The following is a 16,871-nucleotide window of genomic DNA, read 5'->3' on the forward strand; positions in this document are numbered from 1 at the left end:
TATGTATGTATATGAATATAGTGCGTCACTTTTCATTAATGATAAGCAATATAATTCAAGATGCTTGAAGCTCAATGCATTCACTAAACTCGGTACGGTACAAAAATTGCATCCTTATTACTGGCGTTAGATTAGTAGAAACGAAATTGTAGTGCGATATGAATAGAGAAACGCTCACAATGCTATTATGACAGTGATGGTATTTTCCCCAAAATAATACCCCCTTTTCTTTGTTTTTCGTTTACGGCAATTCACCTGCTGACGTCATAGGGAAGTGGACATGGCTCCACCTACTAGGAGGAAGTGAGCAGACCTTACTTGTCTCTCAAGGCCATAGTGAACAGGGTGATGGTCATACGCTCCCCTCCTCATCTTTAGCCTACTCCCATTTATATAACTTAAGAAAATTCAATAACAATGATTAAATGAACAGAGAAATAACAAAAGCCAACATATTTATAGCATCCAGCTTCACTTTATATAATTTAATAGGCAGGAAGGTGGAGGGCTGAGACGGGAAGGCCAGGAAGGTTGGTTGAGGGAGGGATGAGAAGGGAAAGGGAGAGGGAGGGAGGAAGGTAGAGAAAAACGGGATTGAGGTAAAGGACGTTCGAAAGCTTAGGTCGACGATGCTTGGCAGCGCCTTGTAAGTTAAGAGTAAACGCCTTAACTAACACCATTTGACAATGCCCTATATTACCAAAAATTAAGAGGAGGTGTCTTGTACCACACTGTGTTAAATTGCTACCATTTCGATTAAATAATTAGTTCGAAAGATATTTGAGAAAAATGATGACTTATATATAAGACCAAGATAGAAGGAATATTTTGTAAAGTTATTGAACAAAGAAAACCCCAGAAGATTAGAAGAGGATGGTAACCCACACGTATGAATAGTTGCAGATATCAGGAAACAAGATGTAAAGAGGGCATTGGATAACAGGAGGAGAGGAAAAGCAGTAGGACCTGATGGTATGACAGTAAAGGTGTGGAAATGTTTCCGAGAGGAAGAAACTGATTTATTCTGGGACCTAATGTATAAGATCTACCACTAAGAACAAATACCAGATAGCTGGAGAAGCAGTTTAATGGTCCCAATATATAAAGTAAATGGCAACATGAGGAACAGTTCTGGACCATGCCAGGGTTGGGTACAGTGGATAATATATTTGCTTTAAGACAAACTTTGGAGAAGTATGGCGAAAGACAAAAAAAAAATTCACTTGGTATTTATTAACTTAGAGAAAGCATATGACCAGTACCAAGGCAAGAAGTATGGAGGTATTTGAGGGTGAAAGGTGTTTCTAAAATATATGTTAAGGTAGAACAAGATATGTATGCAGAAGTAACCACACAATTAATAAGCTCTGTTGGTACTACAGAAAAGTTCAAAGTGAGAGTTGGTCCTCATCAAGTTTAACTCAGCCCCTACACCGTCGACCTTGCGATGGGTTTTATAACAGATGTCAGAGAGGAGGTCACCTGGCCTAGAGTGTTCTATTCGCTGGTGACGTAGTGTTGATAGACAGGACTAGAGAAGGAGTTGAGTTGAAGGTACAACGGTGGAGACAGATACTTGAAGATCGAGGTCTGAAGATCAGTAGGAAAAACACTGAGTATTTGTGGATGGGAGGAGAAGGAAGAGATGGAACAGTGAAACTGGGCCAGTCAACATCAAGAGAGTTGAAACTTTCAAATATCTAGGATCAAAAATGAAGATAAGGATAAACTAGAGAAGATCATCAGGGATATTGTGCAATAGGAGGACTAGTGCAAAAGCCAAAAGGAAGTTTTACAATAGTGTAGTCAGAACAGCGATGATTTACGGACCCTAGATGCGGCCAATGAAGAAATTTCAAGAACAGAAAATGGCTGTGGCAGAGATGGGCATGTTAAGATGGATGTGTGGAGTCACAAGAAGAGACAGGATCTGAAATGAATTCATTAAGAGGAACAGTTAAGGTAGGGGAAGCGTCAAAGAAGTCCCAGGAAGGAAGACTACAGTGGTTTGATCATGTCATGCAGAGAGATCATGTGTGTAAAAGGGTTATGAGTGCGAAGGTCAGGGTGTCATCTGGTCTCTAAAAGTTTTGGGGGGAGACATTTGAAAATTATATGGTTAATATTGGTGAGCGAAGTGAGCCTATGAACATGATTTGATATATTTCAATGCCATATAAATATGAATATACAGATGATGTTATTGGAGAGGGATGACTGATTTACCAATATCAGTCAACAAGTTTATAAGTCCACAATTTTCAGACTGGCTAAAATATGGTACAAGTCTTCTATGACATCCTCAATATACAATTCCACTCAACTCTGTAGAGACTATGATCAGCATTTAATATTACAAACTTTTACAGTATAAGTCATAAGGTTAAGAATAAACTAATTTTTTTATAGTGCGGTATACTATCATATAATTTATAGGACTCTATTGAGAATCTAAAATAATAGTGTCCTATAACAATGGGGGTTTTGAATGAGAATGTACTGGTTGTGAAAATACTAGACGAAAAACAAGAGAATGTATAGTTAGGGGCAACACTGAATGAATTGATTGTTGAATGTATGAAATAAAAATTTTGCAAACACTAACATATTTGGATGAAAAGAGAAGTAGTGGTGGAGGATAGAGATGTTTGGAGGTAATTTATTTGTGGGTATCGAGGATTGTAGCATTTTTCCCATTGATAAAGAAAGTGCTCACCTCTTGATACAGCCAAACAATATAGGTGCATTAAAAATTTCCAAAAATATTTGCCCGTGGGTCTGGCACTTTATTTACAAATTTTTTAGTTGTCTTGAGGGTCAAGAGCAGCAAGATATTTTTGGTGAACATGACAGATCATAAGATAGTTGGGCAGTTTTTGGATCATGGTGGAATACAGCCAAGTTTTTGTGCACCTAAGTACACTAACTGACCGTCTAGCTTCATATGAACTTGCTGGAGACCAAAATCAAGTCTCAGCGAGCATTCAACCTGTGGGAACATTCTTCGAACTTCCGGCACCATATTTGCAAATGCCTTTCGGTAGTCCTCGACAGATGCGCCATTGAACTGATTATGGAATAATTCAATTTCTTGCTTTGAGGAATCAGAAAGTTCTGACTATTTTTTTACTGGCTCCTCTTTGAATGACCCAGTTAAGAGCATTTCACTTAAGTCGCCGTGCATTGTGAGATCAGATGAAATGAAATGCTGACTGAAATACTCTGAGGCACTGTCAATAACTTCGAAGAACTCTACTCTGTAATACTCTTCTGCACAATTGGGAGTATATTCCTAAGAACCATCAAGCCTCCTTGGAATCTTGTGCTTGTGAGAGAGAATCACTGGTTTTAGTTCACACTCCTCAATTTTATCTTGTGCACTTCAAAAATTTCCTTCAACTTTTTTTTGTAAGCAGGAATTTGATATTTTCTGCAGCTGCTTTGACAGTAGAAAGCATTCCATTAACTGTGACTTTTGAACCTTGATGAACCTTATTAAGATTTTCCAGCACTTGTTGCTGTAGATGAAACAAAGTCATTTGTTGCTTTTCAAAGGGCTTCCAGACTTAGTTTATACCAGACTTTACCGAAGGTCCACGAATTAACCACAGAGATGGGCAGATTGGCTTCAGTCGTGATGGGTCTAGTATGTTGTCATCCTGAGCATGAATATTTTGGTAGAGATGCTTGAACTTACCGCGAAAAAAACCCTCGCAACGGGGTTACTGTGGCCAGATGGTATTGGCAGTATTGGCCAACCAGTAGGGACAGCTCTCGGTCTGTCATGAAGGACGTGTAATTGAGTCAGAAAGGAATTTTGCAGAATTTTATTATAAAACTAAATATTTAAATCCCATGACCACCCTCAAATAATCCAAGTGACACCATTGAAACTTACTAATCAACTTTATGGAGGTCAACGGGGCCCCTAAGAGAATCACAGATCAACTTTGACATGAAAATTCAGTTAATTCACAAACCAATAATCGTTGCAGGTAGCGCAATACGATATCACTACTTACGGTTACGTTACATGGCAGGACACAACTCAATGAACACTGAACTCAAAATGAAGTAACGAATGCACAAGTTGGCGAATGATCTAGCCGGCGACCAGGGATAGAGAGAAAATTATGCTGCCTACGTCGATGACGTTCAGTGGCGGAAAGACGCCTTCCCGTGCATTTGGCGCGATACGCGCTACCAGTTAAACTTTTTCCATTGCTCTAGATTTAATCCCTAGTCCTGATAGATGAGTCTCCCACGACCCGGATGAATACAGCTTCCAAACAGAGATAAGCATGTTCATATTTAAAAAGAACCATCGCCCGTTTGCCGCCAGTCATGTTTTCTAGAACTTCCGAGTCGGGAACTCGGCAGATTCAAGTCAAGGAAGGACCGTGCGCTCCTCTTTTCACGACAGAACTTTTCAGAGTTGTTATAAATATTCCCAAGTCCATGAACAGGATCTAAGGCATCCCTAATAAAGGATGCTGCTCGCACTGCTTTAAAAGTTACACTATGAGCTCAACAGTGAACATAGTTTGCCAATGTTTGGATTTTTTTCCCGCTTATGCTTGACAGTCGCTACATCATGTTTGGGCTCTGTGGTTTGAAATAGGGAATTCATATCTGATAAGAACATCATATACCCTCTTGCAGAGTGACCCTCCTGTTGTTGATGATATTTGATAGAGACAAGTAAACTCTTTCATAACCTCGAATGTATCTGTCAAATAGCGCACACGCACTAATTCTTGCCTCCCATCAATTATAATTCCATACTGACCAGACATTTCATTTACTCCATTACAGATCTTTCTCAGTATATCATGAATCATTACCTCTCGGATTTCATTCTGAATGTCTCCACTTGTAAATGTTACTTTCAATGATGATGACCATATCTTCAGATTTTAATATCATTCATAGCTTCATATCTTGCATGTGTTATAAAAAAACTTGGAGGAAAAAAGTTGGGGGACAATTGATATGTTGTCACCCCTGTAAAAAGGGGGGGATGTTTCCCCCACCCCCAACCGTTTTCCCCATAGACGACGCCCATGATGGAGAAGGAGAAGAAGAGGAAATCCAAAGTTCAGATGAAAGGATAAAATTGCAAATGATATGCGGGAGAAAGGTTTAAGAATTCATGATGCACTGGACAGAGGAAGGTGGAGAAGCAGCGACCCCATATAGAAATGGGCAAAGCTGAAGACGAAGAAGAAGACTGAGCTGTGATCTAAAGAGTTGCCTTAATGTTATTTATGGCCCACACAAGCACTGAATGTTTTCCGCGAAATTCAGACAAATATCATGGAACAAAATAATAATAGAGGACACATCCAGGAAGTGCTGCAATCCGATCATTTACCGTCAGATAATGTGTGCCGTCTACAAAGCTCTAATTATAAATTACAACTCCACTAACATTTTGATAATAAACATTTTTGCATACTATATTTATATATGAAATTAACATAAGCTGTATAAATGAATCTCAACCGTAACAGAACATTTCCGAGTCTTCTTTTTGGAAGGACAGCCTACTGCAACAGAAAACGGTCCTGGGGAAACGATTGACTAGCATTTCCGCTCTCATAACAGCCAGTCTGTTAATTGATTGTCAGAAACTCCAGTTACTAAATGAATGCTGTCCAATAAGGTATTCAGTTGCTGAAATGTTCTGTACTCAATTGCAATCATAATCTCGGAAGAATCGCTTGCTACCCCTATTCGTCGGCAACTTTGGATATGTAGCTCAATATGTTAATGGTGTTCTTTGTTTCTAGAAACAAATGTATAAGTAAGTCAGCGCACCCATTTATACTCTGTTTTAACTAATGCGAGATTAATGTGGATGAACTCCCCAGTTCTTAGATCAATGCGTGTTAATGCTTTTCATGACAGAAAGCAATATAGTTACAAAATTTTCAAATAAACAAATTAAAAGTTGTTGTTTGATATAAATGTTAGTCATTGTTATACTGTTATGATGCGGAAAATTGAACAGAAAGTGAGTGTCAAATTTTGAACGACAAATATCTTTAGCAGGGGCTAATGATTAATACGATGAGGTGTAGTGAATTATGAGTCATTTGTGAAAGCACGAATGCCGTCTAGTCATTTAATAAACATTAGAATGAGCAGGGAATTCTCTTAAAATGAGATAGTACATGCTGCAGGGAGCTATACCCCTTAAGGAAGTACTGTGTACCAATAAGCTAAAGGGATTTTTTTAAAGATATCTGGATTTTGAGCAGGAAGAAATGTGACATTTCATTGACCATTGTATTGGTAGACGCTGTAAACTAATTCACTGTGGAAAACATTGTTCTTGTTGGGTTTCCCGTGACAATGTGAATGATATTGTCTTAAAACTGTGCAAGAAAGGACCGGAACTTTTTGAATGGAAGTATACGCGCACATCCCTCTGACTGTCTTTTGAAAGTAGCTTGTGTAGTGGTAGTCGTAGTAACTGCAGCTGACAGTGGAAACTGTGATGAGCTGAGCTTATGTAGAAGAGAGCCGAACTAAGTAGAAAATTAACAGACTTCATAGTTGCCATTTTCTGTGTAGTTCTTTGAAAATATATTTCGTAGTAAGCTTATTTGCTCTGTCTACTATTCATTGATGTCACCATTCTTGATAATGATAATATGATTTATTTGAAACTCCCCTTTTGTTCTTTTCTTTACATTTTGCTTATATTTCCAACTATAATCTCGGCTGCATAGGACGCGAAGGTAAGACTGGAGAGTGCCTGATAGGATTTGAGGAGGGTGGGGGTGGACCTTTCTCCCCCTCAAAGAACGAAAGTGGAGATTCACCCCAAAGTAGGGGACCAGCATCCGACTTTGTGTTCCCTGATTGGTTACGAATGATGGCTTGCTAATTGAATTTTAGTTTTAATATTAGAAAAACCATAATTTTCACTTTTATGATTTTGCTTTAGAAGCTATCATAAGTACCTTCTTTTCGTTTTCCTTTGAAATCATGTGTTTAAGTGCACGAATGTATTTAGAATGTGCGATCCACATACATTTGTATGTACACTTGCACAAAGGGTACAAAAATCGCTTTGTAGTTCATGAGATGATTCAAAGTTCCGAATCAGTAAACGGTTCATTTCCACCTTGCCTAAAGTTAACTGTTTCTGTTCTCGTATTTGGTGAATTTTGAATCCGGTCTTGAGCCAGAGGGTGAAATGAGTGATGCTATTTTTGTCAATCTAGGCCTGCGTATTTTTTAAAATTATTATAAAAGGATTAAAAAACAAAATTTGCCTTTGTTGTATAAGGTACCATGAGTGTTTTGTGTGAGTCATTGTATTTGTTGTAAATCTGTCTTAAGTTTGCCAGCAATAAATAGAACTTAACACGTCAGTAATCATAATTGGCGAGACATATTTGCTTTGTAAGCGGATGTTGTTATTAAACGTAATCGTATACTGAGTGTGAGTTTCCATATGTCCCTAATGCATTTCAGAAACCTTCTTGTTGTCATGCTCTTTTGCTTGAGTCCTTTATCTTTTCGTTTCTCGCACTTCTTTTTTTTTCTTTTTTTTTGAGAATCTCCTCCAATTGCACTGCCTTTCTAGCACCTATTCTCTAGAATAGAAAACACCCTAGAAGGACCATAGCCTTTTGTATCACAGAATGTTGCTCTAGAAGTTGGATTCATTCCCTGGTGTGGTTAACTAGGTATAGACTCGTAGCTCTCTTTCGTGGGAATTACGACAGAGATTCTAAAATGTTTTGCCTAATTTGAAGATTGATGATATAGTTCTTAAGAAATTCATTCGTAGTATCAAGTTAAAACATTCAAGCGACTTTTGTGTACATTTTAGTCTGTGATCTTGGCAAAAAAAAAAAAAAAAAAACACGTGAGAAATATAGATGGTTAAATTATAAAACGATGAATAAATGAAAAGAAAAAATACTTACGAACTAAGTAAATATTCGTATAGTTATATATCCTTATGCATGATGTTGGACTAGTTAACCTAAACCACAGGTCATATTTTTAGGAATTTTGAAAGGGGCGTGATTTAAATTTTCAATCATTTCAATACAAATATTTGTATCTCTGAATTTAAGTGAATGTGGTTTGAGTTATGAATGGTATAAAATATAACTGGATTGAGGATTTAAGATAGGAAAAATGTTCTGCATTAATGTGATTTTATTCCCACATGAACTAGACGTCCACGAGGTGAGACAGATGCATTCCCAAGATCCGCCACTATCTCCAGGTGAGTTAGTCTCGTCTCTCTCTTCTCTACGTCTGCTCCTCTCTCTATCTCTCCAGTCTCTCTCCTCCTCTCTTCTCGTCTCTCTCTCTCTCTCTCTCTCTCTCTCTCTCTCTCTCTCTCTCTCTCTTTGTTTGCTAATTTGACACTTCCAGATACACTGGAAAAGAAACAGTCAAAATCATTCATTCGCTTCTAAGGACTAGTCAGTTTTATAGTTTACCCTGTGATAATAATGTGATTAAAGTCTCATAGAGAGAAACTCATTCCTTTTCTGGACCAACCCGGTGCATATGTCTTCCATATCTTTTCAGGGAGTTCCTGCGAGAGAGGGCAGCTGCGGATTTCCTTCGGGGAGACTACAAAGGTAGCGCCGACCACCTGGACAAGGCAGCAGGCTTTTATCCTGGCCTTCCACCTCCGGCCTTCGATGTCCCGCCCTTGACTCTGGACCCGGAGACCCGCCGCCCATCCACCCACCTTATGGCCACCCCGACACCAGCACAGACGAGCGCTGCGCCCATGGCCCCTCATTCGATGGCCACTTCGACAAGCACACCCTCAGCCACGCATCCTTCGGTCCCTCAGGCAGTCACGCATCCAGACGACATGGAGAAGCACACCAATAAAAACGAACCAGAGAGGAAAAGTAAGTCCCTAGCCCCAAGTGGCCCATCCAGGACTCAGTTTGGATCAAGGGAGATCTCCCAAGTTCATTTTAGCGAAGTTTAATGAGTGCACCACGCTATTTAGCACATATGTGCTAAAAGCTTCCACGTAAGTTCCGGACTTGACGCGCTCGTAGACCATAACTGAATGGCCAGTGATCATCTATCCCTGTCAGTCTATAGCCCGACTGGAAATTATGAAAACGAGGACAATGACATGCATGGCTGAAATTCATAGTCAATTCCAGTGAACAACACCACCCATATTACAATGTATGGATGTAGAACTATTGTTCATCAAAGTAATATCGATTTTGAAGCCCTTTCAAGCATAATTGTTCTTATAATAACAATTAATCATATATCAATGATAAGTAAAGAAAACTCAGTATCCATTGTTTCGTTCTTCACCATAGGTCACTTAAATCTATTCCAATGTATTCTGATATCCTGTTATAGCTTCAATAAGGCTAAACAGTGTTTTTTTATGAACACAGTATAGATTTACGTCTTCCTATAGTTATATCTTTGTTTGTTTGTTTGTTTTTTCATATTCAGAATAATGGGATTACACTGAAATAATCAAGATATACGGGGTCAGTAACAGAACATCAAAGTCGACCGCAGCACACCAGGAATTTTACTTTAATCGGTAATATGTCGGTTTTATATCCTGTAGGAGTCGAAGTCTGCGTCTTCCTTCATTCCCGAGTTGCAGTGCGATTACGCCTTGAAGATGGTGGGCGCATTACGGCTCAAGAACTCCAGGCGATGGTCATCGAAGAAGAGGATGTGGCCCTTCCAAAGCAGGCCATGGAGGTCTTCGCTATCTGGATGGTCTCTCCGGTACTAGGTAATGGGTGTACTCTGCTTTATATTTCTCTCTCTGATCACCCAGTGTGACTTCGAGAATGGTAGGGAATGTGCAGCCTTGAAAGAAATGCACAAGAGACAGAAATGTGATGAAGTAGATCAGGTTTATTGAAACAAGGAAAACTAATTTAACTTTGTACTATCATCCCAAAGGAGTGAGAAGTAGCACATTTCGTTGAAACTTCTCCTTACATGCATTATACTATATAAAGTGCGTCAATGATTGTCCCTCTCTCATCGTAGACGACGTCCTTTACTTTTCTTACAGAAATTCAGTTAAAGCCTTACCAGCGGGCCCTTGAAGTAAGGCGTCAGTGGGGTGAACTCCTGAAGAGATTTACGCAAATGCCGAGTCGACCTCAGGATGCCAGATATGCTTATGAACCCAAAATGGTGCTTCGGAGAAACGTGTTTTTCAGTAAAAGGGACGAAGTCAAGATCAGGTAAGAATGAATGAAGTCTCCTTAAAAGACGTAACATTTCAACTCAATTCTTATTACGAAAAGGATGGTGTTTCCACGGCAGCTGGTTATTTGGACAATGACAAGTACAGGCAGTTATTACAATACTATTTTGTTTGAACTAGTACTACCTGTCCAACATTTACATTAAAACAAGTAACACCAGGAAATTTCAACAATTCAAAGTTGCTTTAAAATGCCTATTCCAACACCCTCACTTCCACGTTTATTATTTCCTTTCCTCCCCAGAGATGCCAAGATCTTAGAATTGCTGTATGAGGAAGCTCAGTGGAACATGAGGTCAGCTAGATACCCTTGCGAACTCTCAGATTATGAGATGCTGGCTGGCATCCAAGCAAGGCTCGAGCTGGGGCCATATGACCACACATCACACACACCTTCTTTCTTTAGGTGAGGCAATCGGTCCAATTCTTGTTTTAGTATTATGAGTATATTTTTAAGTTCCATTCTGTATTTGTTTGACAATTTTGCCCTGACTTAGTTGTTATTTTCTTTACGATTCCTCTTTTCCGCATATGGGCATTGCTTTTTGTACCAGCTTGCAGTGCAAGTCATTAATAATTGTTTGTTTTGAATAATAATAATAATGATGATAATAATAATAACCCAATGACTTTCTACGATGTTATTTTGACTGTTCTCTGAAAACTAACAACAACGCCCTCCTGTAGGCGACGTCTCTTAGATTACCTTCCGGAGCACGCGTGTAGGCTGAAATTCAGCGACCTGGTCAGTTTCAGCAGTAAATCCACCCCTGAGATCCGGGTCATCGAGCAGTTCCGATCTATTCCCACGAACGTCACTGCGAGAAAACTGGTCCGGAAATATTTAGAGTTTTCCTGGTCTTTGCCTTATTACGGGTATGTATGCCTTTATTGCATGTCCAGTAGGTACCCATAATAATTTCCTGTAGAATAAGATATTGCTTGGCTTTGCAAATGTATTTTTAATGTCCTTAAGTCTACAGTAGAAGGTGAGTAAACCTGGGGATTTTAAACAAGTATACTTTCGTAGTTTATTTCTACATTCACAAGTGTGAACTTCAGAATGAAGAAATAAACTACTTGTTCAAAGTCCCCAGTTTCACTCACCTTTTACCTTGGATTTAAGGATTCATATATATATATATATATATATATATATATATATATATATATATATATATATATATATATATATATATATATATATAATCTTGATTGCATGATTATTGGTGCTGAAAGCCAAGAACCATCAAGGTAAAATCTGTTTCCCTAGAATATATCAGTAAGTGAGTACACCATATTATGAGTCAATAACAAATGTAATATTATGCTGTACTTTGCTTGCTACAGGAGCGCGTTCTTCCATGGCCAAATAGAACAACCTACTCGAGGCGTTAGTTCGTGGCTCCCAAGACCTGATTTACCAGTCCTTGTTACAATAAACGCCACTGGGGTCACCGTCATTGACCCAAAGAAATCCGTACGTATAATGAGTGCTTTATTTCAAATTTAATTAATATCTCGTATCATTAACGTGCTACCAAGCAGGCGAAAGGTTGGCAAAGTGGTTTCCACAGTCATTCATGGTCTCAAATTGAGCCATGATTATGCATGGTTTGGATTCAACACAAAATTACAGCAATGATAGTAATTAGTACCGACCAGCGAAAGAGAACATGGTCATACCCTGATGTTTCAAGTAATTGGCAAGATTATTATGAAGCACCTCATAAATGGAGCTATGAAAGAGTTGAACCTTATGCATTATCCCGCCTCTCCTCAGACTGTGTTACTAAGTTTACGTTATGATGAACTGTCATGGGACTTCGCCCGGCCGAGCAGCGATCGAAGCACCTCCTGCCTTCCCTGTCTCTTCCTACAATTTGCCGTCGTGGAGAATGGCAGAAGATTCTCCAAACTCCTGCAAATCTTCTCAAAACAGGCAAGAATACTAATTACTTGATTTTAGTTAGTTAGTTTATTGACAAAACATGCAATACGTTATGTACTAACAAATTATACAAGAGTACATTATTTTAGTTACAAAAATCATTGAGAACAAAACATAGTTTTACACACATATACCACCATATATATATTTTGTCCAAAACAGTACATTAAACGTATAATTGGTAGGTGAACACTTCACTGATATAATCCCAGTACATCATGAATATACCTACGTAAATCAACAACTAAATCAGGCTCCACATCCATCAAATTAACCACACTTGCAAAGTCCAACCTATTAAATCTTATCCGGCAACCGCCTGATAAGGGACAAGAAATAAGTACATGACTTTCTGACTGTACACTACTATTATCACACTGGCAAGTTCTTGCATAGGTCGGGATTCCGCTCCATCTACCTGTCTCCACCTTCAGATTATGAGACATCAGACGCAAGCGTGTGAATGACACTCGACAGAAATCTAGGACATACTGGGTAATAGAATATGTACACTCAGGGAAGGGTTTAAGTCAGATGCAGTGGGCACAAAAGTCATGCTTATGCAAATAGTTTTGGAACAGGTAATGCCTTTATTATATCTAACTGATTAAAGTACCGTGATACGTGATACACCCTGCCTCTTGATAGAGGGAATATCATGGGAAGTGAGAAACTGAGTCATGGAGAAAATTCTCAGGAGTAAGTTTGGAAGAAAATGACTGACCCAGTTTTCAAAAGAAACTGACTACAGTTATTATTATCTTTTTAATTTTTTTTTATTTTGTCCGTCACAGTCCTCCAATTTGAACGGGTGGTATTTATAGTGTGGGGTTCCGGGTTGCATCCTGCCTCCTTAGGAGTCCATCATTTTTCTTACTATGTGCGCCGTTTCTAGGATCATACTCTTCTGCATAAGTCCTGGAGCTACTTCTGCCTCTAGTTTTTCCATATTCCTTTTCAGGGATCTTGGGATCGTGCCTAGTGTTCTTATGATTATGGGTACAATTTCCACTGGCATATCCCATATCCTTCTTATTTCTATTTTCAGGTCTTGATCCTTATCCATTTTTTCTTTTCTTTCCCTTCAACTCTGGTGTCCCATGGTATTGCGACATCAATGAGTGATACTTCCTCCTTGATTTTATCAATCAACGTCACATCTGTTCTATTTGCACGTATCACCCTATCTGTTCTGATACCAAAGTCCCAGAGTATCTTTGCCTGATCGTTTTCTATCACTCCTTTAGGATGGTGCTCGTACCACTTATTACTGCAAGGTAGCTAGTGTTTCTTGCACAAGCTCCAGTGGAGGGTTTTTGCCACTGAATCATGCCTCTTTTTGTACTGGTTCTGTGCAAGTGCCGGACATTCGCTTGCTATGTGGTTTATGGTCTCATTTTTTTGTATTGCACTTCCTACATATGGGAGAGATGTTATTTCCATCTATCATTCTTTGAATATATCTAGTTCTTAGGGCCTGTTATCATCCCTTCAGTTTCCTTCCTGAGCTCCCACCTCTGTAGCCATTGCCATGTTTCATCGCTGGCTAGTTCTTTAGTCTGTCTCATGTATTGTCCGTGCATTGGTTTGTTGTGCCATTCCTCTGTTCTGTTTGACATTCTGTCTCTGTATATTTCTGGGTCTTCATCTACTTTTATCAGTCCTTCTTCCCATGCACTCTTGAGCCACTCCTTTTCGCTGGTTTTCAGATATTGCCCCAGTGTTCTGTTCTCGATTTTGATACAGTCCTCTATGCTTAGAAGTCCTCTCCCGCCTTCCTTTCGTGTTATGTATAGTCTGTCCATATTTGCTCTTGGGTGTAGTGCTTTGTGTATTGTCATAATATGTTTCTTAGTTTTCTGGCCTATGCTGTGGAGTTCTGCCTTCGTCCATTCCACTATTCCTGAGCTGTATCTGATTACTAGCACTGCCCATGTGTTTATGGCTTTTATCATATTTTCAGCGTTGAGTTTTGACTTGAGTATCGCCTGGAGTCTCTGCATATATTCTTTTTCTGATCGTTTCCTTCATCTCTTGGTGTTTTATATCCCCTCCTTCCATTATTCCCAGGTATTTGTATCCTGTCTCATCTATGTGTTTGATGTTGCTCCCATCTGGTAGCTTTATCCCTTCAGTCCTTGTTACTTTCCCCTTTTTGTATGTTGACTAAGTCACATTTTTCTATTCCAAACTCCATCCTGATGTCCCCAGATACAATCCTTACAGTTTGGATTAGGGTATCTATTTCCTTGATGCTCTTACCATACAGCTTGATGTCGTCCTTGAACATCAGATGGTTAATTCTGTTGCCTCTTTTCTTGAGTTACCCAGCATCCATCTTCTGCAGTACTTTTGTCATGGGAATCATGGCTACTATGAAGAATAGTGGGGACAGTGAGTCGCCCTGGAAGATCCCTCTAGTCTTATTCCTGAGCTTGTAAGTATTGTATTCCAGTTGCGCATTGTATTTTTGAGGAAGCTGATGGTGTTTTCCTCTGCCCCATATATTTTCAGGCATTTTATTAGCCATGTGTGCGGTATCATGTCGAAGGCTTTCTTATAGTCAATCCATGCCATGCTTAGATTGGTTTTCCTTCTCCTACTGTTCTTCATTACCATTTTGTGCCCCTACACTTCCTTCTGCAGCCTTTCTGTTGGTGGGGAATGGTGTTTGTATCTTCTAGGTAGTTGTATAGCCTTTCACTGATGATACCTGTTAGTAACTTCCACATTATTGGTAGGCAGGTGATAGGCCTGTAGTTACTGGCTATATTTCCCTTACTCTTGTCTTTCTGTACTAAGGATGTTCTTCCTGTGGTCTTCCATTTGGGAGCATGGTGTTTTGTGATACAATGCTGGAGTTGTTCTGCTATTCGTGGGTGTAGGGCCTTGAAGTTTTTGAGCCAGTATCCATGGATTTCATTGTGACCTGGGGATTTCCAGTTGGATTGTGTCTGTCGTGATGTCAGTGAATCTTTGTTTTATTCTCCCTGTTTCTTCTGCCATGTTTGTTCTGTTGGTATCCCTTATTCCTGTTCATGTACCGTTGGATCTTATGTACTTTGGCCTTAAGCCTCTGTTTTACATCTTCTATTGTGTTGTTTAGTCCCATCTCCTGTACTTTGTATTTCTCGTTCAGTTCCTTCTTTGTTTTCTTGCTTCTTGGCCTTTTTTCTGTCATCTCTTTCAGTTTGCTCAAGTCAGATCTCATCACCATGATTTGCTTTTCCAGGCGCCTTTTCCAAGGCGGTTGCTGTTTTGGTTTCTGTTGGGTTGGTTGTGCTGGTGGTGTTGGTGTTCATATCCTCATCAGTTCTGCTATTAATCTTGCTCATGCATATGCCAAGTTATTTGTTTCTGTGATACTGGTGATGTGTATTATTCTCATTATTTCATTGACCTCACTTGTTTTCTCCCTTAATTTCTTGGTGTTGTAGGCTTTCATGGAGGGAATCTTTGTTCTCTCTGTATCTGGCTCTATCCATTGTCTGATCTTTTCTACCCATTCTGTCCTCTCTGTTACTTCGTCAGTGTTTCTTCGTGTGTCGTTGTTTGATACCTCATCATCCCTCTCATCTTCTGTGGCATCGTCACTTAGTCTGTCTTCTTGTAATTCTTTGCTATGTGTCATTTCCCTTTCAAGTTCCTCTCTTTCTGTTGGGAGAGCAGGTTCTTTTTCTTTATGTCCCTTACTTGGTCTGCCAGCCTCTGCTCTGTTTGGGGGGTGTTATTCCTCTCATTCCAGATGTTGACAAACCTTCCTCTATATCCTCTCTTCGTTGGGTTGCTTCTGATGTAGCTGGACCCTACCCCATCGGGAATAGATACTCATTTACAGCTGAGTAGACTGAGGAAATTATGGTAAAGATCCTTTCCCAAGGAATCAACACCGAGGAGAGCGGTCACCCATCCAAAAACTGACCAGCCCCAATGTTGCTTAACCAGTCCATTGACGACCTAACGCACTCTGCCACGGCGCCACATTTTATTATAATTATTATTATTCTGTTGAATGAAATGGCAGAATTAAGTGAATTAATCTTATATATTATCTTTTCTATTTTTCTTATTACTCGCTTTTCTTGCTCAGCGATACTTCGCAATAATTGTCCAATATTCATATTAGGGATAATGCTGAAAGTGGTATTTTATTCAGAACAGGCTTTATTAATCAAAGACTGGTATTATCAGTATACTGGTATTATCAGAATACTGGTATATGGGAAGGCGTTCCTCCGGTTCAGATCAAGCAGGGGTCATTGTCGGTGTTGGTATCATTCCATAAGAGAGGTCAATGTCAGGCCGGGGTCGTCTCTGGTATTAAGGTGGTATTACTGCTGGTATAGCTCTGACCTACGAGAAGGTTGAAACATCGCGATAAGCCAGAGCCATACCAGCAGTAATACCAGAGACGACCCTGCCCTGACATTGACCTCTCTTATGGAATGATACCAACACCGACAATGACCCCTGCTTGATCTGAACCGGAGGAACGCCTTCCCATATACCAGTATTCTGATAATACCAGTATACTGATAATACCAGTCTTTGATTAATAAAGCCTGTTCTGAATAAAATACCACTTTCAGCATTATCCCTAATATGAATATTGGACAATTATTGCGAAATATCGCTGAGCCAGAAAAGCGAGTAGTAAGAAAA

General features: G+C 39.5%; 1 protein-coding gene across 5 annotated transcripts in view; it reads left to right on the forward strand.

Moving 5' to 3' along the window:
* LOC135220522 (FERM domain-containing protein 8-like) overlaps positions 1-16,871 on the forward strand; it is a 45,958-nt gene that overhangs the window by 19,635 nt on the left and 9,452 nt on the right. For all 5 annotated transcript variants that reach the window (XM_064257683.1, XM_064257679.1, XM_064257680.1 and 2 more), the window contains exons 3-10: positions 8,204-8,254; positions 8,566-8,900; positions 9,599-9,772; positions 10,061-10,235; positions 10,503-10,664; positions 10,946-11,134; positions 11,609-11,738; positions 12,042-12,200. In XM_064257683.1, coding sequence (XP_064113753.1) covers positions 8,204-8,254; positions 8,566-8,900; positions 9,599-9,772; positions 10,061-10,235; positions 10,503-10,664; positions 10,946-11,134; positions 11,609-11,738; positions 12,042-12,200 — 1,375 coding nt within the window. The remainder of the gene's footprint in view (positions 1-8,203; positions 8,255-8,565; positions 8,901-9,598; positions 9,773-10,060; positions 10,236-10,502; positions 10,665-10,945; positions 11,135-11,608; positions 11,739-12,041; positions 12,201-16,871) is intronic.

The sequence above is a fragment of the Macrobrachium nipponense genome, chromosome 2, assembly GCF_015104395.2.
Source record: "Macrobrachium nipponense isolate FS-2020 chromosome 2, ASM1510439v2, whole genome shotgun sequence".
NCBI classification, from domain to species: Eukaryota; Metazoa; Arthropoda; class Malacostraca; order Decapoda; family Palaemonidae; genus Macrobrachium; species Macrobrachium nipponense.